Source organism: Condylostylus longicornis, unplaced genomic scaffold, assembly GCF_029603195.1.
Source record: "Condylostylus longicornis isolate FDR11 unplaced genomic scaffold, ASM2960319v2 ptg000072l, whole genome shotgun sequence".
Lineage (NCBI taxonomy): Eukaryota > Metazoa > Arthropoda > Insecta > Diptera > Dolichopodidae > Condylostylus > Condylostylus longicornis.
The window spans coordinates 3,010,691-3,038,685 of NW_026578040.1; the positions used below are offsets into that span (position 1 = coordinate 3,010,691).

The 27,995-nt window shown below is 23.1% G+C and overlaps 2 protein-coding genes across 4 annotated transcripts in view; one reads left to right on the top strand and one right to left on the bottom strand.

Annotated features, from left to right (window-relative positions):
* LOC129612476 (calcineurin-binding protein cabin-1-like) overlaps positions 1-27,995 on the bottom strand; it is a 52,352-nt gene that overhangs the window by 17,160 nt on the left and 7,197 nt on the right. The window lies entirely within an intron of this gene.
* On the top strand, positions 2,106-27,927 carry LOC129612477 (tyrosine-protein kinase transmembrane receptor Ror). Of its 3 annotated transcripts, none has more exons than XM_055526090.1 (9): positions 2,106-2,966; positions 24,264-24,321; positions 25,025-25,173; positions 25,231-26,016; positions 26,113-26,326; positions 26,463-26,685; positions 26,775-27,222; positions 27,280-27,412; positions 27,467-27,927. In XM_055526090.1, exons 1-9 carry the CDS (start codon positions 2,392-2,394, stop codon positions 27,725-27,727), a joined length of 2,847 nt encoding a protein of 948 aa, XP_055382065.1. In that variant the 5' UTR covers positions 2,106-2,391; the 3' UTR covers positions 27,728-27,927. The 3 variants fall into 3 exon arrangements, with proteins under 3 accessions (XP_055382065.1, XP_055382066.1, XP_055382067.1); XM_055526091.1 differs by having other exon boundaries at positions 26,508-26,685; XM_055526092.1 differs by having other exon boundaries at positions 27,484-27,640.

Below are 27,995 nucleotides of genomic sequence, written 5' to 3' on the forward strand. Positions count from 1 at the left end.
CTATTTAATTAAAAATTAATGAATATTAATAGTTAGTCTTTTATAATATTTTAAATAAACACAGATATTCAAAGTTAATCTTTTTTTGGGACATAATTCAAAAACTCACAAAGCCATAAAATATATGAGCATAAAACTGAAGTAGTCACATTTTTACATTATTTCTTTTAAGAATCTTAAAAATTTTTCATTGTTTACCAATACTAATTAATTTTTCTCTTTATGCTACCATGACTTGTTTCAATGTTCATTATCAGATTACATTTCAACGAAAATGTGCAAGGTAAAAATTTTCGAGGTAGTTCTACAAATTGAAAATGAATGTGGGTATAACAGTTTTGTTCTTATTACATTGTCGCAAACATAAATATTTAACGTGTATTGGTTTATACCTATACATATATAAATACCTTATACTATATAAACACATTTATTATCTTCTTAGATATCTTCAATAGAATTTATTGAAGATCTTATACACTGATTTATATTATGTATACATAATTTAATCGTTTGAGTAAAATTCGTACCTACACTATTTTAAATATTTCTTTCAAAAAATATGTACATCCACGTACAAAAATAAAATAAAACTCGGAAAAAGTTCGAAATAACATACAATTTTCAATTTATGTCATTGCCAAAGTGCTCAATTTTAAGAAAAAATGCTAAAATAAAAATTCCATCCAAAAAGGGGTTCTTTTACCAATTTGGAATATAAACTTTTAAAATTGTTCACGTTTTTTTTGTTTTATGAGAATTCGATGCCGCTTTCAAAGCATTTCCTTTTTTGCAAAACAACGCAGTTCTTTAAAGTTCATAAAATTTATTTTATTTTAGTTAATTATTCGCCAATTATTAGCTTTTTTCTTGCTTTATCTTATGATAAAAGTTCAATAAAAAATATAACATTAAAATTTTTTAACAATTTAACAGAAAATATTTGAATAAAAAATGACAAAATGCCAAGATGAATTAAATAGCCTGCTCACCATAGATGAATTAAAATATTTTAACATTAAACAAAATTAGCATATACCATATAGAATTTATTAATGAATCCAGTTTCTAAACATTGTAGTTAATTTACTCCGATTGAATTAACACATAAAATTTATACTTAACAATATTTCTGAAGAAACAACAACAAATAAAGTTCTAAATATAGGCATAGCATATTTCCATACGCAACATAAATAACAACATAAAAGGTACACCAAATGAAAATAATAAATAAATATACAGAAAACACATACAATTATAAAGTCAACACAAATACATGAACAATTTTTGTTTTTTTTTTGTTTTCTTTTTCTATGTATGTATTTGTGTTATAAAATGAATATAAGAATCAAGAAAGAATTCCTTTTTGGCTGCTTGTGAATTTAGGAATTGCATATTTCAATGCTTAAAATGAAATTGTATATTTTCTATAGTATTAATGAATAATGCTGCATACATCTAGAAACACACACACACACAACTATAGAAAAAACAAAAATGCGAGGAATTCACAGAGTTGTATTGTAGTTAGTTCTTCAGTTCTATTTTAACATACAAGCTAAAAGAAGGTTCTAAATTTCACCTTTGGTATGGTCGTCGGTTCGTCTACAAAAAATAATAAAAAATAAATTAAAATAAAGTGAATTAAATAAATAGAAAATTTCCAAATTATTATTGATTAAAAAAATTAAAAATAAGATAAATTTTTTATAATTGAAAACAAAATGAAAATTTTTTGAAATTGAAAAAAAATAAATGAAAAATTTTCTTATAAATGACAAATAAAATAAAAGAATATGTGAAATTTTCATGATAAAAGTTTGTTTTTCTTTCTCTTTTTTTCCTATTTTCATTATTCCTTTTATTTAATATTTAAAACAAAAAAAAAATTTAATATTTATTCTATTCACATACAAAAAGATATGTAATTCATAATATATACACATGCAAAAATGATATTAAAAATATTTTATACACAAATAATTAAGAAGAATTGAAATTAAATTGTATTAAAAAAATATTTACATATTGGATATTGTGTTATAAAAATCTTTAAAAAATTAAATTAATTTAATAAAGAATATTCAAAAAAAGGATGAAATTTAATTAAAAAAAATCATTTAAATAAATAACAAAAGAAGTATAAAAAATATCATCATAGCTACTATATATTTCTTTTTGTAACATAAACATCTACATACTCACTTATATATGTATACACACACATTTATAAATACGTAACTTTACATATACACATTTATTTATAATATACCCTCGAAATACACAATTTCTACATATTTTGTGGAAAATATATAATAAACAAATATTAAAAGAAAAAAAAAAGGAAAATACCAAGCAACAAAAAGATTAATTTTTCAATATTTAAAAATGAGAAAAAAATTGCGTCAGTATAAAATTTTATGGATTTTTATAATGATATATGGATGCTATAGCAGCGCCAGCAGCCATATCACCCGTGTTCTAGCCAACCCATCATCTTCTTCTTTGATATTATTAAGTCCAAAATCATCATTCTCAACGACTTTGATATCTTCATCGTTAACATCATCATCATCATTATCATCGGAAACCGAAAATAATAATAAAAATAATGAAAATCATGGCAACGATAAAAAAAATTCTGCTACAGCAGACATAACAGAACCAGAAATTTCAATAGAACCGGTTGCCGAAATTATAGAATTAACAAGAAGTAATAGCGGTATAATTAATAATAAGAATAATAATAATGATAATAAATATAGTAACAGTTATAGTATCGATAGTATTAGTAATATAAATAATAGCAATAATAAAAATAAAAACAATAATAATAATAATAATAATAGCTATAATAATAATACTAATGACGATAATAATTATAATAACCACAATACCACTAACACGAATAATAATAGCAATAGAAATAGTAATAGTAACAATAATAGGAATAATAATAACGGGTTGGTATTTATGTCATTTTTTACTATTCTTATATTATTAAATTAAAACAGTTCTTTTGTTTGAAAAAATAAAATTAATTTTTATAAATATTCAAAAAGAAAAAAAAATTAATTAGTATTATTATCAATATTTGTAGTCTATAAATCACAATATATAATAATTACTTAAAATTATAAGGAGAAAAAGAATTTTTGTTCTTGTTTATCAGTTAAATATGCATTAATACATATTCATGTGCACATATTTTTTTTCATAAATTTTTATAGTACAGATTCATACATGTTGACAATATTTGTATGTACTACGACCATATGAGCACACAAAATCCTATCGCTTACATGCCTCCTTTCTTAAATAATATTTGCGATTATAATTTCCAGAGTCCTATGTTATATACTCAAGCGTAATTATATAAAAGTAAACACACTATTCCTAAATATGTATACATGCACTGTATAATACATTACATAGTCTTATAATCTTATAAAATATTGTTTTTAACACTTAACGTAATTAAATTGTATACCAGTAGAGAATTCCAAAAGAAATAATTTCTCTTAGAACGGAGGGAGAAAAAGTAACGAAATTAAAGAAGAGAATATAAGAAAAAGTTAGAAGTGAAATGAATTTGAATTATTGAATTGAACAAAATTTTAAAGTAAGAATTTCTAAAACTCTATCTAATAATGACAAACACGAAAACATATAGAAGAAATGTTATAACATGTTTGTTGCTATTAATCAAAATATTTAAGACATTTAATTTGTTAAGTGTTTACCAGTGTTTTACGTCATTACATTGCATTAAGAATATTTATATCATTAATTATATGTCAAAAGTGAAATTGGCATTACATTACGATAGTTTTACAAAGGTAAATTAAATATATTTTTTAACCTTTAGATCTCAAAAGTTAGATTCGAAAAAAATAGTATATCCTTTTAAACATAATTTATCCTTTAATACTATTTAAGTCATATTGACATTTAAACAGCTTCGAAATTTGTTTTTGTTTGCTAGGTAAAAAGATCGTAAATCATTTAAGATGCTATCATTTGTATTAAATAATAATGACAGTATCTAATAGAAGGGGTACCATTTAATGCATGTACCGATGAACATATTGTATTTATTAAAACATCTACATACTATGTACATTTACATATAATTAAATGATAATAAAGCACAACTGTTTAAAATCATTTTTAACAGAAAAATTTAAACTGAATTTGTGGAATTTAGATAATTATTTAATTGAGAAAAGATTTAAATGCAGAGAATTCAAGTACATGTACTGCACTACACCTTGAGTTTGAACTAAAACTCGACTTAAGAATATAATTTGCACATACATGCGTCGGCATAAACATTTAATTAACACATACATACCTATTATTTATTTGGAAAACAAATTACATAATATTATGTTATGACTTCTTACAAATAAGTCTAGGAACTGATCTGGTAACTGTTTGAAATTCATATTTACTAATAATCCATTCGACTGAATCAGAACAAGAACAGAATACAAAACACTAATTAAAAAATATATTTCGGTTAGTGGAAATTTCCGGATAAAAATTTTATAATTTATAAAATGTAAGTATGATTGTGTTTTTTTAACGGTTTATTGAAGCATTTTAGTTTTTTATATCTTTAATTTTTACAATTTTTTATATTAAGATTCCTTTTATTTAATGGTTTTCCTCTTCATTTACAATTATCAATCGTATACTTTCTATTTTAATTTCTTCTTCGCTTCCATTAAAAGAAAACAAAAAACACATAATCAACACCCTACCCCTTCCTCTTAAGATGGAAAATGTATTTTAAGTGAAACCATATGTTATTTTCTTAATAGAAAATATGCGTTTATTTTGTTCCCACTATTTTTCCACTTTCTTCTAAAAGATTTTGTAAAAGTTCATAAACGAATAATATATGACACATATGTACATACATATGTAAATATTTAATACACATATAAACATACGAATACATAAGGACACATATATGGAAAGGATTTTATATCAAAGCAAACACAAATTATATAGAAAATATGAAACTTTATGAACACTTGAAATCAAAAATTCAACAAAAGGAACAAAAGCATAAAATTTCTGCTTCAACTTAAAAATATTATTTTTTAAAAATAAAATACTTGCAATAGATACATTTGTACATATACGAGTATGTACATGTTTGTAAATACTTACAAAATTTTATGTATATAAAATTGTACGATTATACTATTGACGGCTATAAGTAAAAAGCATACATAAGTATGTAGCAATAATGGCGGCAAAATAGCGACAACCACGAAAATAAAAACTATATACAAAATATTTCTCACCCCTTAATTGTTTTTAAAAAAATAAGAAAAAAAAAATACAAAAAAAAATGGAAAAAAAAAAACAGGATTTAATTTTTTTCTGCTTGTTTGCCTGTTTTTAACATAATTTCTGGTTGTTGTTTATTGTTGTGATTGTTACTATTTTGTTGCCATTACGTACGGATTTCTTTTTTTTGCTTTCTCAATACAGAGTGTTACGCAATTATTTTTGAGACAAACTTATATATGGTGAAAACTTTATATCTTATACAGATGGCAAATCACACTCAGGCAAATGCACACTCAGGCAAATGAGTCAAAAATATAAAATATTACAAAGTTCGCTTAGCATAGTGTTTGAATGAAAATATTTATAGTTTTATAGTAATAACTCAACAATTACATAGCTCTCTAACTTAAAGACTTAAAGAATATGCACGTTATTTACTCTTAGAAATGTAAATAACACCTATATTTAAAATTAATATGTCAAAACAATCCGAACTTTCTTAGACTATTCTCAAATTTTATGTCTTATATCTTCTGATACATTCTAATGTTTGGAGCTACAATTCACGTATATGTTACAAAATGAGCTATTAAACATCCTGTTCTTTACATGCATATGAATATTTTCATTACATATAAAACATATACATTTTATACACATATAAAACATATTTTTATTCATAAATTTTTGAAAAAAGAAATTCCTGGTTATCAAGGTTTTAATAACCATTACACTATCAATGAAAAGAAATATTTTTCAAAGAATAATAAAAAAGAAAAGTCGTTTTCATAAAGATTCCTTTATAAAAAAAAAGGAAAACCCCAAACAATGGAAGTTGAAATAAAAAAAAATAATAATTGTAGAAAGGATCATAATTAAATGCTGGTCTTTAGTATAGAGCAATTCTGTATGTTACCAAATCTTTTTGTCGTGAATTTCCATACATTAAAAATAAGTATAAAGGGTAGAAAAATACCATCGCAAAATTCTATATAGGCGAATATTCACATAACTATACATTTTGTTTTACATATACGTAATATGTTCATACACACTTTATGTCTATGCACTATACTTCTACAATAATAAAAATGGCTCTATAAGTGTTAAAAATTATTGAAAGAAATTGATTTAATTCATTTAATGAATTAACACAATCATCCACATAGTATATAAAAATATACATTTAGATGCTTTTTAATTAACACCGCGTACACACATACATTCAATGAAATATTATATACATTCATTTATATAAACATTGCTCAGTATACATATATAGTGGGTACTTGAACTTTTTTAGGGTTCAAAACATACAAATTCTGCTTTCAAAACAGAAAAAAAAGACAAAATGAGTATATAGCATCTTTCAATTTTTATAAAAAGGATAAAAAAATCCCAACGAAAACTTTATAAGAAAGGGGCAAAATTTATTATTTCTTTTTAATTGATAATGGGTCTTATATACACTTAATTATTTTTGCTATTATATTATATAATATAAAAATGTCATCAATATTCAGCATAATTATTATATAACACATAAAATTTAATTTTTAATGAAAAATAAATAAAATAAAATTGTCTAATAAGATTAAGAATTTATAAATTTTATGAAAGGATATTTTTGTTTTCGATAATCGTAAAATAAATATAGGGAATTGGGATAATAAATTATTTAATAATCGTTTAACTAATCTGGTAATCATCGTGAAATAGAAATACAAAATTGGAATGGAATCATAGTATAACATGAAGATAAAATCAACAAAGATATGTAAGAATAGCGAGAAAACTCTGTTCAAACAGTACAAAGCTTATTTGAAATAGTTAAGTACCTAGAAATGTTAATAAAATTTTGCTGCTTGAAAACTTAATACTTAGTCAATAACTCATTGTGTTGTATTTTCGCATGCCTGTACCATACACGCTTCTTCTGTTCTGTACATCTTAAGTTAATTCAAAGCAATAAGCAATTTTCTTCTTTTTACTCACTTCTTGCAAATGAGCAATATTATTCAAATTGTATACGTAATAATTAAATGCTTAATTCCCAACAATGATTTCATATATAAAAAGTCTATATAACATATTACATTAAAGCATTTCCTCTATTCTAAGGACTTTAAGGTCTGTGTGACTCGTAATCTGAATTCTATATAAGCTTTAAAAGAATGTGGAGCGATTACATTCCTTAATTTATCAACCAACTCTAACAAATCATATTTTCACCGTATTTCTTTCTTATTTGGGCATGGAAATCTATTTAATTTGGAAATTATCCAACAAAAACCTTTTTTTTTTAATTTTTGAATGGAATCAAAAAGAATTTATAAGAAAAGTTTTTTATTGAAATTCATATACATTTCAGTTTAAAAAAAAACTTAAATTTTCACAATAATAAACTGTAGACATTCTAGTATAATTTCCATGTAAAAGAAAAACACATTCATACATATACATTAAGGAATACCTACTTACTCCGCTAACCTTTTATATGTATATATGTATGTACATTCAAATGTAATTAGAAAACTTTTTTTTTAGACATTTTTGACCTAAATTCCTTTTTAAAAAGAGTAAAAAGTAGAATAAATTCCAAAAATCTTTAAAAAAAAATTCTATTTTTACTACTTAAGTGAAATTTAAAAAAAAAATTGAAATTTTGTGTAGTTTTCACACATAGCCCTATTTTTTTTCTCTAAAATGGGAGGAGAATTTTATATGCTTCACTTTTAATATTAAAACTAGTCTCCTTATACTTTTACTGCATGTGGAAAAAAAAGACAATTTTATTTTTAAGGAAACAAGGGATTGGCAATTACAAAAATAAAATTTTACATTTTTTTTCATAAGGACGTAAGTGTCACGTTACTCTCTTATTCTTTACTGTGTACTATAAACACATTATGGTATAACAGAGACCAAAACAACAAAACAGAACAAAAAAGAAAAACTATTTATAATGGTGCGTAATGTAATTTAATGACTTGGAAAATTAATTTTTCTCACATTATATGAAAGTTACAACAAAAAAAAAACTTTATATACAATAAAATGGAATGAAAATGTTAGCTGAGGGAGCGGGACTCCGAGAATTTAACGTAAATATGAATGAAATGACAAACCTAAAAATATTTAATATGAAAATTAAAAACCATTAAAAAAAGTACAATCTTTTCTTTTTTTTACTATTGTACGAAAATTTGTATAAAAAGGATATGTACATTTATTACAGAGTGTTTCCTAATCACTAAAAATTTATAAAAACGGATGAAATATTTACTAAAAATTTTTGAGAGAACGATAAGAGTTTTTATTTTTGTTTTGCTCTAATAAATAAAATACGCTTAATATGAATAAGCAACAGAACACCGTCAAGAAAACGTTGCGCCTTAAGATAGGCAATGGAAAAAAATAAAGAATATCTATTTATAATCCATTTTTAACTGTCCTAATTGTGTATATTCTTTGTTATAAATAAATACAGATTTTACTGACATTAGTTTTCTTAAACAGTGTTATAGCATGCTGAAAATATCTTTTGCAAACAATTTTAATAAATATCATTTTAACATAATTCCTTGATTTAGGATATTTATTGACAAATTTGAAGTTGAAATAAAGAAGATCCGCAATAAAAAAATCAGTCTGTTGGTCGAATTCTAACCAACAGACCTAAAAACAAAATAGAATATCAAGATTTTCATGTGAATTGCTGAATGAAACCTTGAATATGGTTTAAAAATTATATGTACTCGTAATTAACCCTTATAAAGGGTTTAATACCCATGGCGTACTTCAAAAGTTAATCTAAGTTTAATTAAAATTTTGTTTCTTTACAATTTCTGTATACGAAATTGCAGAGAAAGTGCAAAAAATTTTGAAAGCACATGAAATTTTATAATTGTTTTTCAAAATCTAAATACAGAATTTTCTTTTTACTATTGGAAAATTGATTTTCTTTAACTTACGAGTAGAAATATAAAAATTTTAACAAATTTTTCACCGAATAATTGAATAATCACATATTTTTTGATTATTCTACACCGAATTCGAATATTTATGGCAGTTAAAATTAATACAGATTTCTACTAAAATGAATGTGCATATATATATATTTAAGTTTGTATGTACCACAATTTGTTAATGGAAATTTTTTCAAGCCTTTAAAACTACCTCAACTACCCCATACCTGACATAATAACAATTATTTAATTTTCTCAAAAGTTTTAAAACTTTTTTTAAATGAAAAAATTATTTAAAAGATTACAAAAAATTCCTGAATGGAACCATAATGTTTTTTTTATATACTCGTAGCTTTTGTAACTATTTTTGGGTTTTAGATTTGCTTTTATTCAAGTTTTGCTTCAATAGGTAATAAAAAAATTTTTTTTTTCACATATTTTATAACACTAAATTTTCACAATTTTGTGTAAATTTTTCTTTATAAGTACTGAGTTGGCAATAAATTAATTACGTTAAAAACTTTTCATTTAGATATTAATGTCAATCTTACTGGAACAAAATAGGTTTTTGTTTTCGTCAAACAATTGAAAGACTTAATATAATGTGCTTATCGTTTAAAGTATATTTTTATCGTTTAAACTTTAAAGCATATTTTTATGCTTATCGTTTTTAAATATATATTTTTCTCCTAAATTTGTAATGAATTTCATAGGAAGTTTTTTAAAATTGTGGAGTTTTAAGTTTTAGTTACATTTTAAATATGCGCACTAAATCTTTAGCGTTATTCCAGAGTTAATATTCTAAAATTAGCAAAACCTTTTATATTATTCTCATAATTTGTTCGGTAAAGAATGGTCATCAAAAGACAACATTCGCTGTACGGATAAATAGTTCAAAATAATTAGAAGGTAAACGCAATCAATTATTTTCCAACTCACTATAAATAAATTTGGTACATTAATCGTGTTTATGAAAATTATTTTATTACTTAAGTTTTTTCCTTTATTTACTATTGTTAATATTTCGTACACCACCTACATAACTAAAAAGTTTAAGAATAGAGCTTTCCCCTCCCCCTTTTCAAGTTAAAAAAACGCGTGACAAAAATTGCCTGAAGAAAAAGAAAAGATAGGGAGAAGAATGTGAAAATCATAAGTGAACAATATGAAACAAAAAAAAAATCAAAAATTAAACAAAATAAAACCAAATCAAAAGAAAGTGGAAAAAAGTGGGAGAACCGAAAAATTTACAACAAAACAAAAAAAGGATTATAGGTGTACCAAAAACAAATATAAAAAAAAAAGAAAAAATAATATAACAGTTTTACTTTTGGGATTAAACCTTTGTAATTATATACTGCTACTCTAAACACAAATGATTATACGCACATACAAACAGACAGTTATATACACACATCCTTTTTAATGTGGGTACAAATAAGATACACAAATACTTTTATATCACACTGTTGGTAAACACAAAAAACCCAAAAAAAAAATTATATTTTAAGATGACTTTTGAGTATAATATTAATTTTGATAAGGAAGCGAGCTTATTTTTATGACCATGTTAAAGATTAAAAGTATGTATGTATGTCGATGCACATTACATAAAATAAAAGTTCATATTAAAATGATAAATATTCATATATGAAGGTTAATAAATATGAATTTTAAACAAAGTAAGCACCGTCTAAGGAAATAAGATGATAAGTCACAAAATGCTATTATTTAGTAAAGCAAAAAAAAAGTAAAATTCCTAACATTACCTTATGCAAATACTTAAACGGTACTTTTTAATGCTTTAACCATCAGTACAGAAAAAAGTTCGATTACTCTAATGCAACTCTTTTATTTAACCTTTATTAACTCTATTCTTCTAAATATTATGAGTGTCTGAATATTTGAGCGACAAACATTAAATTTTAAATTTGTTTTTTGATTATAGCCAAACTCGAAAACTAATTTCTTGTATAAATCAAATAACTTGAGTTATGAACTTATTCTTTGGACCATGTGATATGTAAAATTGTTCTTATGTATTTAAATTTATTTTTATTTCCGCATAATAAAATATTCGACAAAGAAATGGAAATTGACATAAAATATATTTGACAACATTAAAATTACATTTGCAGGTTTGTTAACCCTACCATATTTGACTTATTTATTTGATTTTAAAATAAAATGCACACAACTAAATATAATTCTCCTTATTATATGTAGTACCCCTTGTTTTTTAATTTAAAACTGATGTTAGTATATAAAAGCAAATAGAAAGCATTAAAATTGCAACTACTTCTCAGTTATTTGAATTTGTAAAATATTTTGTTTTACACAACCTGACGTTTTATTTTAGTTGTTTCTAATTTTTTTTCAGTTATTTTTTGACTTGTTTTAGACATAAGAACCAATTACATTCGAATTAAAACACAAAAACAACACTAGTTAGCAAGCTCTTTATCATTTATGATATACATATATGTATCAGTTTCAGGAAAATATTTAACATTATTATTAAAGGGTTAATATTATACGACAAAAATATGTGAACATCTGTAAATTAATAATATATGTAAATATATATATGTATGTTTATATTAATTTTATGAATAAACAAAAAGCTAAAACGAAAAAAGAAAATCAAAACATAAAAATGGCAATTAGTTTTTTTGTTTTCCATTCCTTTTTATATAATTTTTTTTTGCTTATAAGTTTATATATTTAATTATTTATATAATTATTAATAGCATATCTATATGTATGTATTTTGATATATACATATCTATACGAATAATATGTATATATAAAAATACATATTAAGAGATCATTATATTCGATAATAAGGTAAACATTTCCACAAATTTTTGGTTGATTTTTGGGATCTTTTCGCCTATTTTCCATTCTTCTGCTTTTCGACCCTCATCATTTTAACTCTATATACTTATTACTTATGTCGTATATACTATTTTTCATAAGCATACAAATTATACTTATATATTTGTATAGTCATTTATTTAAGAGTAATATTAATTGAATATACTCTATATAATTTATACACATACATATATTTTAATGTTTAATATATATAATGTAATAAATATATGAAATAAATAAATATATGTACATGTATATATTTTTAATTATATTTTTAATTATATGAAAATATACATTTTTATTAGGTCTATTAACATTATTAACTGTAATATTATGTATAGATCATTATTAAAAGATTATATTATGAAATCATGATCGGAAAATGTTGTTAAGATTATGAAAAAAAAATATTGTTATTCGAAAGTTTATTGCAATAATTGTTATATACGAAGAATTTATCCCCTCTTATCATACGCATTTTCATGCCTTATTATCTTTACTCTTTAATATGTAAAATTTTATATACCTATGTACACATTTATAATGTTTGTATAGATAAAATCAATTTAATAACCTTAAAATTTGTATATATAAAATTTTAATGTTCATTATATATTATAAAGTTTTAAAGAGGAAAAAATACAGGTATAAAAATTTAAATCATAAATTGGAAAATTTGATGGAAAGCAGCACATCGATATCTGGAAAGAAGTTTTACTGTGACCCTACAAAATTTATAATAATGTCTTAACACATTTTATGAAATTACACAATACATGAAAATCAACATTTCTATAAATTTCTTCATACATATCTATTGTCCATAATGTCTACATTGTTAATTTTGTTAAATTATATCACTTCCTTATAATGTAGGCATATATGTACATATGTATGTACATATAAGAAATAAATAGCAAAATCATGCCAAAAAATAAAAATAAAAATATTATCCTGGCGAAGACTACACCCACAACGTTAAAATGTTAATTCATTTCGTTCTCTCTATATAAATTTTAATTAATTTAATTGCAAAAAAAAATTATTTTGAAAGCAATATACAAGAGACACATGAAACAAAGGACAAATAGAAATGATACAAATTGTTATGACGAAAGGGAATGTACAAAAATGAATTATGAAAAAAAAAACAAAAATGGAAAAACAGGCTTTTCTCTTTTCTTAATGTTTTCAAATAAAAAAAAAAATAAATGAAGTTCTTATAAACAAAATCTGTGACAAGAATTTCAATCAAGAGGCCTAGATTTTTTTATATTCGTGAATTTATACTTAACTGGAGATTGTACTTAACATTTAGATTTTGTTGGCTGAATTTTTTAAATTTAAAAATTTGTGACAAATTTAATATAAATGATTATTTAATTTGTAAAAGGTTTGATAAAAAATATGAAAGAAATTAAATTAATTACTTACATATTTTTTAAAATAATAATTTTTCTTAATATTTCAAATTGATTTCCAAAAATCAATATTACTAAAATATTCCCAAATATTCTAAAACCCTCGAAATTTTTAAATTTATTATTAATAATGGAATAAGTGTATATGTATGTATGATTATATTATACGGGAATAAAAAGAAAATTTTTTATAAGCAATAAATTTACTTTCAAAATACATTTGTATTTATTTAATTCGAGTCTTTTTTAATGTGGTTTTGTATCTTTCTCTCTAATTAGATATTGAATTAAGGAAGGATGAAAAATAAATTTAATTAGATAAATTTTATTTTGAATTCGATAAAAATTGAAAAATCCACATTATTCTGAATTAATAATATTTTTTTTAATTCTAATGAAAAAATATTCAACTTTATGCTTTTATTATTTTTTAAAATTCAAAATGTAAAGTACATTTAATGTAACATCTTTATACTTAAAATCTTTGTATTTATACTTGAATATTAAAATTTTTGATTAATAAATGAAATTTTTGGACTATGAAAATGTACGTGACATATTTCTTTACAATTCTACCAGTTTTTTATTTTTTGTAATAAAATGAGTCAATATTGTGCTTAGATCGTGCTAATTTTCTACAAGCATGTACATAGGTAGTTATTATAAGTTTGAACTTCCTTATAATAAAAAAGGGCTTGTGCTGTTTGTTAAAAGTAGAAATACATATATGTGGAATATGAAAGAATAATATTTAGTTGATTTAGATTTTCATATGTTTATGTAATTAAGGAATAATTGAATAATTTTTTATTATCACTAATATTTGGTGAATACTTCATAAAATTTGATAATTAAAAACTAAAATTTCAGTCTACGTACGACTTTCGATTTAGCTTTTCTTATAATATAGAATTGTAAATTCTATAATATTTATTTTTGCATGCACATATATGTACAGTAAATACATATGTATGTAAAGTAAATGTTTAGTTAAAAATGAAAAACTTTTATTATGGCAAATGTAATGTACATAAGTACATATTCCCAAATATACCACATTTATATTCACCATGTTAGTTTTTTATTTAAATTTTGTTATATATACAAATTTTACTACACACACAAAAGATGCGACATTTTTTCTTTTACAAAATTTCATCTACTTATATAGCTGACATTTTTCTTTACAAAAAATGCTTATCTAAAAAAGAAAACAACATTTCTTCCTTATAAATAACAGAAAGTTAACCCCGAACTCTTGATTTCGTATGAATTCATTCATACATGTAAGAATCACATATTTAGGCATAAGTAAGTACATATTATATCAAAATAAAACTGACATAAAAAAAACTTCCATCATTATTATTAAGATGACATTTTAACTTCTGTATTATGAATTCAATGACATTTACTTAAGCGATATGATTATGTTTGGGGCTCATATGCGATGTGCATTTGTAATTTTCATATTATTATACATCTATTTAAAGAGTAAATAGAAACTTTATTTTTGCCAATTATAGCAATTTTAAGGAAAAAAAATATGTTAAACAATAAATTTTTTTTCTAATTTCATTTACATCCTCTGACATGACACTACTAATAATAAAACATGCAAACAAACAATAGTATAATAATACAATGGTAATAATTGTTATACTACAAAATAATAAGCTATACCATATATAGAAATCCTTTTAAATTTCGTTTTTGTTACAAAAATATATATGTTTCTTTATAGAAATAATACACTACTATTATTATATAAATAGTTTCTCAAATAGATTTAGTATCTAACTATTTTTAAAAACATACATTCACATTATGTAAGGATCATATTAACTATATATATTTTGTAAATATATGTGTAAATATATGTACATATATATTTATAAATCTTAATCAGAAATACTCCTGTAAATAAGCATGAGAATAAAAATTTTATTACAACCGTAAAGAATAAAAAGAAACAATCGAACTTTTTATTTAAAAAAAAGTCTTGGTATGTAATTTTTTAAAGAATCAAACAAAAATTAATGATGTCTATTCACATACATACATATGTAAATGTATAGTACAATTAAATTTAAAAAAATTTGTCACACAATTAGTTCTTAATTTAAAACATTTATGGAAACTGAGATCAAAAACCTATAGGCGAACAATTCAAAGTTATTCTGATTTGAGGCACTGAGGTTTAACCACCTCCACTATATAGTTTTGAATAGTCTGGCGAAAATAATTGTTATTTCAGAAAATATAAACAAAAAACAGTAGTTCTCATTTAAAATTGAGTTTTGACAATTAACTGAGTTCTTGTAAATGTTAAAAATTATATTGCATTGCATAAAGCAAATCGACTATTTAAAATATATTAGCCTAATGAAAGAACATACTTTAATTTTTCAAATCAAAAATACATTCTTTGCGTTACCATTCATACAAAAACCTATAACCAATTTTTGCGCCATTATTCAATGCATCATGAGCTTTTCCTATTGAGTTTTACTAAAATAACTGTAATTTGCTAATCAATTATTAGAACGAAATCGTTTAAAGAGAACATCTAATAAAGTTTTCCCAACGTATTGCCAGATATATTATAATGGTATTAGACCGAGGCTTATTCAGTAACGTGTTTCTTTTTAATTTAATTTTTATAAAATTCTCATTATTAAATTTTACATGTCAATATACATTTATATGTACACATACAATAAATAATATTATTCTTAATATTATTTATTCATATACATATACATATATATATATATATTGTATATATACATATATATATACATATATGAATACAATTTAGATTAATTTTAAATTTTAAGATGATGTTTATGTACATGTGTATGTACCCATAACTAGATTATCAAAACATTATCTTTAAAAGTGAAACCTGTTATATATACTTTTGTATGTATAACGTATTATATTTGTATAGAAAGTAAGAATAATACGTTATATACGTTATATGTAAGTACTTATATAGGTTCCATAATTTGTACATCATCTACAAAAATATTACATCTAAACATGCCCATAAATATCACAATATTTAATATTATGTAAAATATTAAGTAATACCAACTCATAACAAAAAGAGAAATTAACAAAAACAAAAAATAAGAATATAAAACAATAAAAAATGAGAATGATGAGTAGTAAAACATCTCTTGAATATAAAACAAGTAATTTTCGTGTTATATTTGGTATGTATAGTGTGTGTCTGTGTATGTATACGCAGTCATATACACGCATATTTCATATGGTTGTAATATTAGAGTTTGGTTGGTTTGCCTCTTCAGATACAAACAATATTCATTTCTCTTTTTTATTTTAATTTTAACTATAGTAACTTAATTTTTCTCTATAACTTATGTAACTTAATTTATAAATTAAAAACATATAAATTAATATTAGGTTTTTAATTTCTAAATTTTCGTTTATATTTTTTTATTATAAAGTAGATCACCTAACACCTAACTACACCAAATCTATCTTTCACAATCTGTAAGAAATTTATTTAATATAACATGCAATGACGACAGTAGTTGTTATCATAGAATATCATTTCAAGTTAAGTGCGAGTTTTCTATCTTATTTCTATCTTTTGTTCAAAAAAATAAACAAAATAGAAAAAAGAAAATAAAAAAAAACCTTAATCCTATTCCTAATTTAACTCTTCCTTTTATATGAAAAAAAAAGAGCAAAAAAAATATAAATAACAAAAAATCAAAATAGAAAGAAGTAAAAGGAACCTAGAAGAATATAGAGAAATGTAAATAAATATTATTTTTTATTTTATTTTTTATTCTTTAGTAGTTTTTCTATATACGGCAGCAATATATTAAATTTTACGTACTATACGTTATATAGATAAAATTTCTTCATTATTTCCTTTTTGGGTAACTGGCATCTGTTGATCCTATTCATTTTGAAAATGTGTGTTTTTTTTTCTTTCCTTAAAATCTATTATCCTAGATTCTATGTACTTTACTCGCATATTCAAAAAAAAAACAAAAAACGAAACGAAAGAAAAAAAATTTTTGTTTATCAACGCTTGAAGCTAAAATTCCGTTCATTTTTATATACAGACGGTGTGGAAGGAAAAAATGTTATTTTAGTTCTAAAGAATAAAAATCCTTTTCTATTTTTTTAATAATATGAAAAGTAATTACAGAATAATTCATATTATTTACAATGTTATTGAAGGAAAAATAATTTTATTTTTATATAATACATAAATGAAATATGAAAAAGCCTAGAAATATGCAAATAAATAGAAAATAAACATTGTTTTTGCAAATTGATGTTTACGCAACAATTTATTTTCCTGATAGTAATGAAGTGTTTATTAATAATGGAAATTATAATTGCTCATTCTAAAATGTTATTTTTATACTCTTTTCAATTTTTTAATTAGTTTCTATTTAATTTTATTTGATAATAAACTTGTACTTTGATTTTCATTTCATTTTTCATTTCATTTAAAAAAAAACCTTGATGATTGTTTTATTAATTTGTACTTTAGTGTGGGGTGTTTGATAAAAATATTTAAAATCTATTGAAAAACAATGAATGTCTTGTTTTTGCTATTGTAAAAAATAAAAAAACTGCCATGTACAACATAATATTTTTTATCAAGAAAAATTTACATAAAGAAATTTTATCTTAGAATGAAAAAAGAACTCTTTTTTGTTTAAGATTTTGTTATTTTGTAAATTCTTTAGAGTATGCGTCAATATTTTTAACGAATTTAAAAAAAGTATAAAAATATTTACAAAAAATTTAAATAAACAATGTTTTTTCACCTTTGTTTTATCTATATAAAAATAAAGTTCAAGGATAATTTAGATTTGTTGGCAAAACATAAATAGAGTTCTGCTATTAAATTAAATTTAAAAATTAAAATACTCGTAAATATGAATTAAAAACAAATCACGATGCATTTAAAAGAATATTTCAGTTTCAAAAATTCTCTAAAAAAAAATCGTTCTTATTTGAAGCATGCTCATAATTCATATTCTAAATTAAAAAATCTTCTAAACTAATTGAATTCTGTAAAATATTACTTGAAATTTGAGTTTATTTATTAAAAGAATTTACTAAATATTTTAATTTTCTTAATACACCATTTTTTTGCTATGAATATTTTTTACCCCTAAGTTTAAGCAAGTTTTGTTGTAATAGCATTAATTTCTATAAATTTTTAATCACACTCATATAACATAGCAAAGATATTTGTATGTATATTTTTATTGAACACATTATATTTCTTTAAAGCTATATTATACACAATATTAATTATATTGCCTTAAATATAATTGGAAAATCATCAAACGGACAATTTTCTGACAAGTTTCTGACAATTTATGAAACAGAAAGATTTTACTCTAAGGCTGCGGATTTCTCATGTCAAATTTAATTTAAAAATAAGCTTTGTTAAAGAATTAAAAAATTAAAAATTTTTCTTTAGGCTGTTGAATAATAGCTTTTCGAAACAAACTATATAAATATTATAGAAACATATTTATATATACAAATTTTCACTATATAATTTAGAATTAGAAAAGCATTATATGGCTAAGAATTTTTAAAAGAGAAAATATTGTAAAGTATTGTTAGCAATATAAGGCTTCGAGTAATTATTACCCTATTTGTAGTTACCCTTTAGTAATTATTTACCTTATTGTTCGTTATTTTCAATTTATTATTGAACGAACTGTATGTATAAGTTCTATATATAGAAACTCACTATTCAACAATCAACCGTTTGGCATTTACATTATTTTTTTATTACGCACAAGACTTATGAGATTTTCAGTATTCAATATATACATACTTAGATATTCAAATGAAATTATGAACTATTTATGGTAATATTTAAATATTACAACCAAAGATTACTTTTAATGAGAAATTCGTCTTTATATTTCAAAATTTGATTTTCTGATTTACTCTCACAATTGCTTACTCAAAATACATTTAATTAAAATTACATATGGATTTTATAATTGATTAATAGTTTCCAATCTACCATCCAACAGTTTCATTAAATCTATCATATTCATCTATATTTTCACACACACACAAAATAATGAAATATATATTTTAATTCTAAGGTCTTTTTAGTTAGTTTCAAATATTACGGACTTCTTCTTTTATTTATTTAAAAATGAATTTTCACTATATTCGATACACGGATAATAATATTAAAATAGCAAAATAATAACAAATAAATAATGGTAAAAAAAACTTTTCTGTTTCTGTTTTTTTTTTTTTGTTATGTCGCGAATTCACTTAGGTTGTTGGCGACAATAATGACTGTTAATTGATAAAAAAGGATTATCGAGTTTTTTCAACCAACCCCCATTTTGAATTTTTTTTTTATTTTTTAAGGTTCGTGACACTTATTCAATTGCATGTTTGAATAAAATAATTTATAAATTATAAAAAAAAGAAAAGAAAATACAAATCAAGTTTTATAGTTTTGTGTGAAAATTAATAATCAGTGTCGGATTTGGCTGAACAAATCGCAGTATATAGGACTTTGTTTGTGCAAAAGAATCTCAAAATTGAAAATTCATTTTTAATATTATTTTTTTAATATAAATCCAAAATTTTAGAAATACATGAGAAAATTAATCATAAATAATATAAGTGCTAAGCAGATTATTTAGCACTCAGAAATATCTTAATTACAATAAAAGACAATTATTAAAAGACTTATAATTTTTGCTGCTTCATCTTTAAAGGTAGAAGCATTTTTGAGGAAAAATTGGATAGCCTACTACTCCTAAAGTAAATCCGGCCTGCTCTAACTTTAATGGAATTATAATATGTACTATATTCAGAGCATATTTACAATAGAATGTAGAGCAATAAAAAAATGAAACACGAAAAAAATAACTTTCAAATGATTTCGAAAAATTAGAATAAAATTGTATACAAATAAAGCACGTTTTAGATTTTAACGTTAATATTATGCATTAATATATTCGAAAATATATATGCAAATCTATGTTTGTAAGTATATATATGTATATATATATGTATGCATAAACAGATATATGAAAGTGATGAATTATGTCTTCATTCGTGATATCCTTTTGTTCCTTTTCGTTTTTTTATTTTAGTTTTTTGTTTCCTAAGTATGTATGTACATACATATATATAATTTTGAAGTTTTTTATTTTTTAATACGATGAATAACTGACTGCGTTCTAATGACTTTTGGCTACCTTCCGTCCTATAAAAAGTGTATAAAATTAGAAAAATACAACAACTTATTTTCAATTATTCACCTTTCCTTTATATTTATGTATATACTTAATAATTAAGCAACACATATAATGTATGTACATGTAATAATATAAAAACATAAAAATATAACCGTTTTTCAAAATTTTTTCATTTTGAACGCTAAAGGATTGGAAATCTGTAATTTTCAGAATAATAAAACCTTATATAAAATGTTTGATTTAATTTTTAGTAATCAAAAAGAAATGTTACAAAAAACAGAATTAATAAAGTAAAAATGAGTGATTTGAAACGGATGTAGAACGGAAAATGGAGTATAATATGTAATTATTCGCATTTGCCTACATAAATTTGCATATTTTTTGAAATTATATGTATAATATGATCATGAAATTTGAACTTGTACATAGATTTTTAAAATTTATTTGTTTTCCAGGTTTTTGAATATCAAGTTTTAGAATGAGTTCATATTTTTCTTAATAGAAATAAATCAAATCTATGTACATATGAATTATTAAAATTTCTTGATATGCAAACCGGATTTAATGCTTTTTGTAGGTCTTTTTACATAAAATTTGGTACGAAAAAAAAATCACTAATTTAATTTACTACCATTTTATAATAATCGTTCTTTTCTAATAACAAGCTTGTATACTTTTGTTTAGCAAAATTGCAAGTCTGTAACTAACGCCGTGGAGGTAAATTTTCCACCATATATAGGTAAAATCAAAAAAATGTTTTAAATAAATGTTTTTTTTATTTCTTATATTCTGCATTGCTTAAATTTAAAATTAACACTTATTATTTAAAAAAGTAACATAAAAAATTATTAAAAGACAATAAATTGGTACGAAGGTTTTCAAAACGTTATACGAGTAAATTAAGGGCTATTGTGGAAGCATATAAACAATTTTTTACAAAAATATCTTTTTGAGGCTACTACCACAATAAAATAAAATTCGCGACTTAAAATATGAAATTATTAAATTTTATATTAAATTAATTAATTAAGTTTAAATAAAATTTAATTAAGTTTGACTATGAGTTCATTCACTTTTAATAAATTATATATTATGCATATGTATTAAATGTGTAGTCAAGTGTATATATATCTAGCTTCCTTAGATTAACTAAAATAAAATACGTAACTAATGTAGTTGATTTTTTTGCTCAACTGCTTTTTAATTATAAACACAATAGCCCATTTCACGTGCACACTTTTTCTTAGATACTATATTTAACTAAAATCTCATTAGTGGATTTACTATATACATACAATTATATATGTATTATGTAATTGATTACAATATGCATTACGATGTAATTATTCACTATTTATGTTTGTTCCTATTTACTTATATTTTCAAGAAAATTTCATTATTATCATATACATAATATAATTTCTAATTATCTTGTATACATGAATTTTAAAAGTACATTGAAGGAGGCAAACATTTTAATTTAGCTATAAATATATTATTATTATGTAAAATACACATATATATATATGTATGTATGACATTCAATAATAACATGTTCATGCATTAAGTAAAAATCTTAGTTAAATCTTAGTGAAACCAAATTTATAAAACAACGAAAGTATAAATTATGAAAAGAAATGAAAATTAAAGCATAATTTATTCTGTGCATGATTTTTGTATACATTCAACCTAACCGACTATAGTTATAGCATACTGCACAGTATATTAGTATAGCAAACACAGAAGAATAATTTAAAAAAAGTAATTCATGAAAACCCATAAATAGGGGAAAAACGTTTCCTTTTAATTAAATTTTTAAGTGACTCCACTTCATTTCACTTTGAAATGTCACGAAGTTTGTAATTTTTTATAAAAATTCTTAATACTTATTTCCTTTTTTTGTTTTTGTTAATAGAAGGAAGTCAACGTAAACTCTCAAAACCAATATGCAAAATTTCGAACTGGTCACATGGAAGGGAGTGAGAAAATTATTAAAAGAAACAAAATATGATTTTAACTCGCCCAAAACAAGATAAACGACTTTATTCGCAACAAACAAAAAATTTCCTTATTTAATTTTTCATTTTCTTCAAAATCCGACTTGTTACAAGTATTCATCTTAAATACAATTATTAGTAAAGAGATAATTTTTCAAACCTTCATTTTAATTTGAATACAAAGTATTAAATTTTTTAAAATGAGGTTTAAGTGAAAAAATCCTTCTTACAAGAAAAATTACTCTAAAAAGCTTTACTTTTAATTGGATTTTCTTTCCAAATATAAGATTAAAAGCCAGTTTAAAACAAGGTTGTTAAAAAAAATTTAATCGATACCAACTGTAATTTTAATAGATTTTCAATTGTATATCTATAAATAAAACGTATATTTATGTACATACATATACGTATAATGAATAGCTGTAGTACATACAATAATATAATTACAAACTTTTATATACAGAACAATAAATAATAATTGTATCCTTATCATTTTGAAATTATTAATGCAACAAATAGTCCTCATTTAGTTTTTTTTCTTTTTTTAATTGCATATGATCAAATATATTTAAATATAAATATGTACAAATTACTTTAGGTTTTCATATAATTTGAATATTTATAAAAAATGTATAAAAACATACATTCATCAGATATACGAAATACTTATTTCTTTAATAATCAAAATAAAAAAAATGTTTTTCTCTTTTCATGTACTCTACAAACAATTTGGGTACCCATACATATCCTTCCGTTTTTCTATGCGGAATCAAACAAAAAAAAAACAATTATGAACTATGTCACAAATAACAATATTGTTGGGATGTGGCGGCGGCATGGGATTGAATACAATAAAAAAAAATGCAAAATATAAAAATTTACAACAAAATAACAAACAACTCAACACAACAATGAACTATAATGGAATCAACGACCCCTCTTGTCGTTATACTACATCTATATTTGTATAAAAAACGAATGGCTTTTACTTTGGACTAACTGATTTTTTTTTCTCTTTTGTTTTTTTTTGGTTCTCTGACTGTTTTATGGGATCCTTGTTGCGTTCTTATATGGTGGATGTTATCACTTTTCTTTCCATTTTTTTTATTCATATGACTGTTTTTCATGTCATATTTTCTTTCTTTCTTTTAAATTTTATGAAATTATTCTTTTATTTTTTTGCTTTATGAATAAACATTCATATATATACGTACTTGTATGTAATGAAATAATATACACGGAATAAAAAATAAACAACTAACTAAATAATTGCAACAATACAACTACAATTATCATTATCAACATCGTCATCAACATCATCTTAATCATCACCATCATCGACAAACACAAAACAATACACTACATCCTTAACATAAAAAAAAATATATATAATAACAACAAAAACAAAAAAAATAAAATCCATAAAAATGTCCTTAGGATTAATGGGCACGAAATAGCTGATCATGCAAAATATACATCACAATATAATGGAGAGGTAAGAATTCGAAAATTGAGGAAAAAAAACGAAAGGATTTAAAGTTTTTTTTTTACAATTTTTATTCTGTTATTATTAAAAATTAAAAGGAAAATTATTTTATTACGTATAACGTCTACGGAAAATTTCAAACTTAGTAAGAATATTTTTATATTCTTTAATTTATGAATAATTGAAAAATTTTGTATTTATAAATTTGGAGCTTTAAGCCTTATAAAGATTTTACGAAACCATTTTGTCTAAAGTTGTGTATAGAAGTGATAGAAACATTTCGCGTTATTTCTAAAAAATTAAATTACACTAGATACATCGTAGCAATCATAAAACACAAGCAGAATTAAAGAAGATAATTTTCGTATTTTAAATATTCCATAATTGCCACAAATGGAAAATTTAAAAAAAATCACAAATATTTGATTAATAATATTTTTAATAAATTATTTGAAGGAACTATTTAAACCATAATGCTAATAAAGCTTTTTTGTTACTTATAAATTTTATCTAAAGTTTAACTTTAAAGTTTTAATTTAGTTTTATAAAATAAAAATGTAAAATGTAAATTATTTTATAAAATTAAATGTAAAATAGACTTATTTTAATAGATGTAGCATCTTTTTACTAAAAATTATTAATTAAATCATGAACAACCTTACATTCATCTATTTAATTTTTTTGTCTGTTTTTATTTAAACTATTTAAATAGCCAATTGAATTAGGGATTTGTCAAGTGTACAATGGCACAACATGCGAAAAATTTTTAAGTAATCATAGTGTTTTTATTCCACCAAATTTAACTATGACTGAATTGGAAGAGCGCTTAAGGGCTGCATGGGTGGTCATAAAAGAATCAAAGTAATTTATAACATATAAATAAAAAAAAAAAATTTTTAATTTTCATAATTATTGCAGAGACATGAATCCAAATTGTCGCATCTATGCATTGCCAAGTCTTTGTTACAGTACACTACCTATATGTAGAACACCAGATCGTACAAATCATTTATATTTTGCTAATAGAGCTAATTATGAAGACCAAAAGAAACAATTTACACAAAAACGTCAGAAAAAAAACCGTTTCGAAAAAAACACATCAAATATAAGAAATGGAGAAAGCAACAATAATAACCAGGACAACAACAATAAAATACATGCTAATCATTATAGTACTTCACCATCATATAACAACAATAACAATGATAATAATAATGGTAATAGTAATATAAAAAAAGTTTCTGAATTTGAACGTAATAAAAGATTTTTGGAAAGACTTAAAGAACGCCGTCTATATTTAAAAAAGAAACCACCAACTCTTTACGATGAAATATTTTCAAGTGAAATATCAAACGAATATCCGCCTACACGTAATTCAGAAAATTTAAAAAGAATATGTCGTGATGAATGTGAGCTACTTGAGAACGAATTATGTCAAAAAGAGTATGCGATTGCTAAACGGCATCCGACAATTGGACAAAAGCTACCACTTGAAGATTGTTATCGTCTTCCAAATGATATCGATTGTTCATCATTTGGTATTGCAATTGACGTTGACCCTGATGAAAAATGTTATTGGGAAAATGGAAGTGGCTACAGAGGTACTGTAGCTGTATCGGTATCAGGAAAACCGTGTCTTAAATGGTCATGGTTAATGAAAGAAATTGCTGACTATCCTGAATTAGCTGGACAAAATTATTGCAGGTTCGTTAGGGTGTAATTTTATTTACTTTTTTTTTTCTTAACAATTGGTATTTACGATACATGATTTTATTCACTTAAACTGATTTTGGATTTTAGAAACCCTGGAAATCACGAAGATCGACCTTGGTGCTTTGTTGGTGACAAATCATTTGAGAAATTGATTGAACATTGTGAAATTCCCAAATGTGCAGAACAAATGTGGCTTTATATTATAATATCACTTGTAGCATTAATGGGTTTCATATTAACTATAGTTATTATTATATGTTATAAAAAAAGTAAAAAACCTCCAATGGCAAATATACAAAATGTAAGAAGTATAAAAATCAAACAAAAATAATACAAAATATTTGTTCATTTCTCACTTAAATTCTTGTTACAACAATTAAAAATTAACTTATTTTACAATTATTTGACACATTTATATACCATCTTAATCATTACAGATAAGTCTTCCAAGTGCTGATAAAAATATTTATGGAAATTCACAGGTTAATTCATCATTCGAAATGACGCGATTATTTGGTAATAGCAATCATCACCATAATAATCAAAATAACCCAGTCAACGGGCAGCAAAACACAAATCGTGGAGCAAATTCTTTAAGGGTACCACAATATACATTACAGGATGTTGAATTCGTTGAAGAATTAGGTGAAGGTGCTTTTGGTAAGTAACAAATACATCATATCCTTCAGGGTTACGAAACAATTTTCCAAAAAGAGATTAAAAATTCCATAATTTTTTATAATTTGTAGGAAAGGTTTACAAGGGGCAATTAACTCAAACGAACAGTGAAAAAATATTTGTAGCTGTAAAAGCTTTAAAAGAAAATGCATCCTCAAAGACTCAACAAGATTTTAAAAGAGAAATTGAATTAATATCAGATTTGAAGCATGATAATATTGTTTGTATATTGGGTGTTGTATTGAACAAAGAACCACTTTGTATGTTATTTGAGTACATGTCACACGGCGATCTACATGAATTTTTAATAGCAAATTCACCAAATGAAAATAAATCTTTAACACAATTACAATTTTTATATATTGCTTTGCAAATAAGTGAAGGTATGGAATATTTATCTGGACATCATTATGTTCATCGTGATTTAGCAGCTAGAAATTGTTTAGTAGGCGACAATTTAACTGTTAAAATATCAGATTTTGGTTTATCAAGAGATATTTATAGTTCAGATTATTATAGGTAGGAATATTAATTATATATTTGAATGTAGTATGTTCAAAATATTGTTTCTTTTAGAGTCCAATCAAAATCTTTACTTCCTGTAAGATGGATGCCATCTGAATCAATTTTATATGGAAAATTTACGACTGAAAGTGATGTATGGTCATTTGGTGTCGTTCTTTGGGAAATATACAGTTATGGATTACAAGTAATTATTACATATTTTTTGTGAAAACGAACTGATAAAAAAAAAAATTTTTAGCCCTATTATGGTTATAGCAATCAAGAAGTTATTAATATGGTAAGAGCACGTCAACTTTTACCATGTCCAGAAGCATGTCCAACAGCTGTTTATTCATTAATGATAGAATGTTGGCATGAGCAAGCTGTACGTCGACCATCGTTTTCCGAAATTAGTCATCGTTTAAAAATATGGTATCAAACACAAAAAAAGCAACAAAGTTCATCCCAATTACATCAAAATTTTCATGCGAGCAACTCAACATTACGATCAACTAATTGAAGATATTGTATTTTCTTTTCTCTCCTATATTTTTCTTACACATTTAAACTTTCAAAATCTGCTTAAACTTAATTGAATGAATTTGAAAAATAATTATTTAAAAAATCTATTCAAATTGAATTCGATCTTTTAAATTTCAGGAGTTGAATAAAAAAATTTCAAACATTTGATACAACTCACAAAAATAAAGTTTTATTAAACACTGCATTTATACTATATTATAAATTAAGTTGTATATGTATTAATATGAGACGAAAGATATAATGTA

Excerpts from the sequence above, each read along its gene's own strand:
- LOC129612477 (XM_055526090.1), top strand. The coding sequence starts at position 2,392 with ATGAGAAAAAAATTGCGTCAGTATAAAATTTTATGGATTTTTATAATG. Across the intron at positions 24,322-25,024 it reads CATCACAATATAATGGAGAG|CCAATTGAATTAGGGATTTG; the intron begins GTAAGAATTCGA and ends CTATTTAAATAG. Across the intron at positions 27,223-27,279 it reads TATAGTTCAGATTATTATAG|AGTCCAATCAAAATCTTTAC; the intron begins GTAGGAATATTA and ends TGTTTCTTTTAG.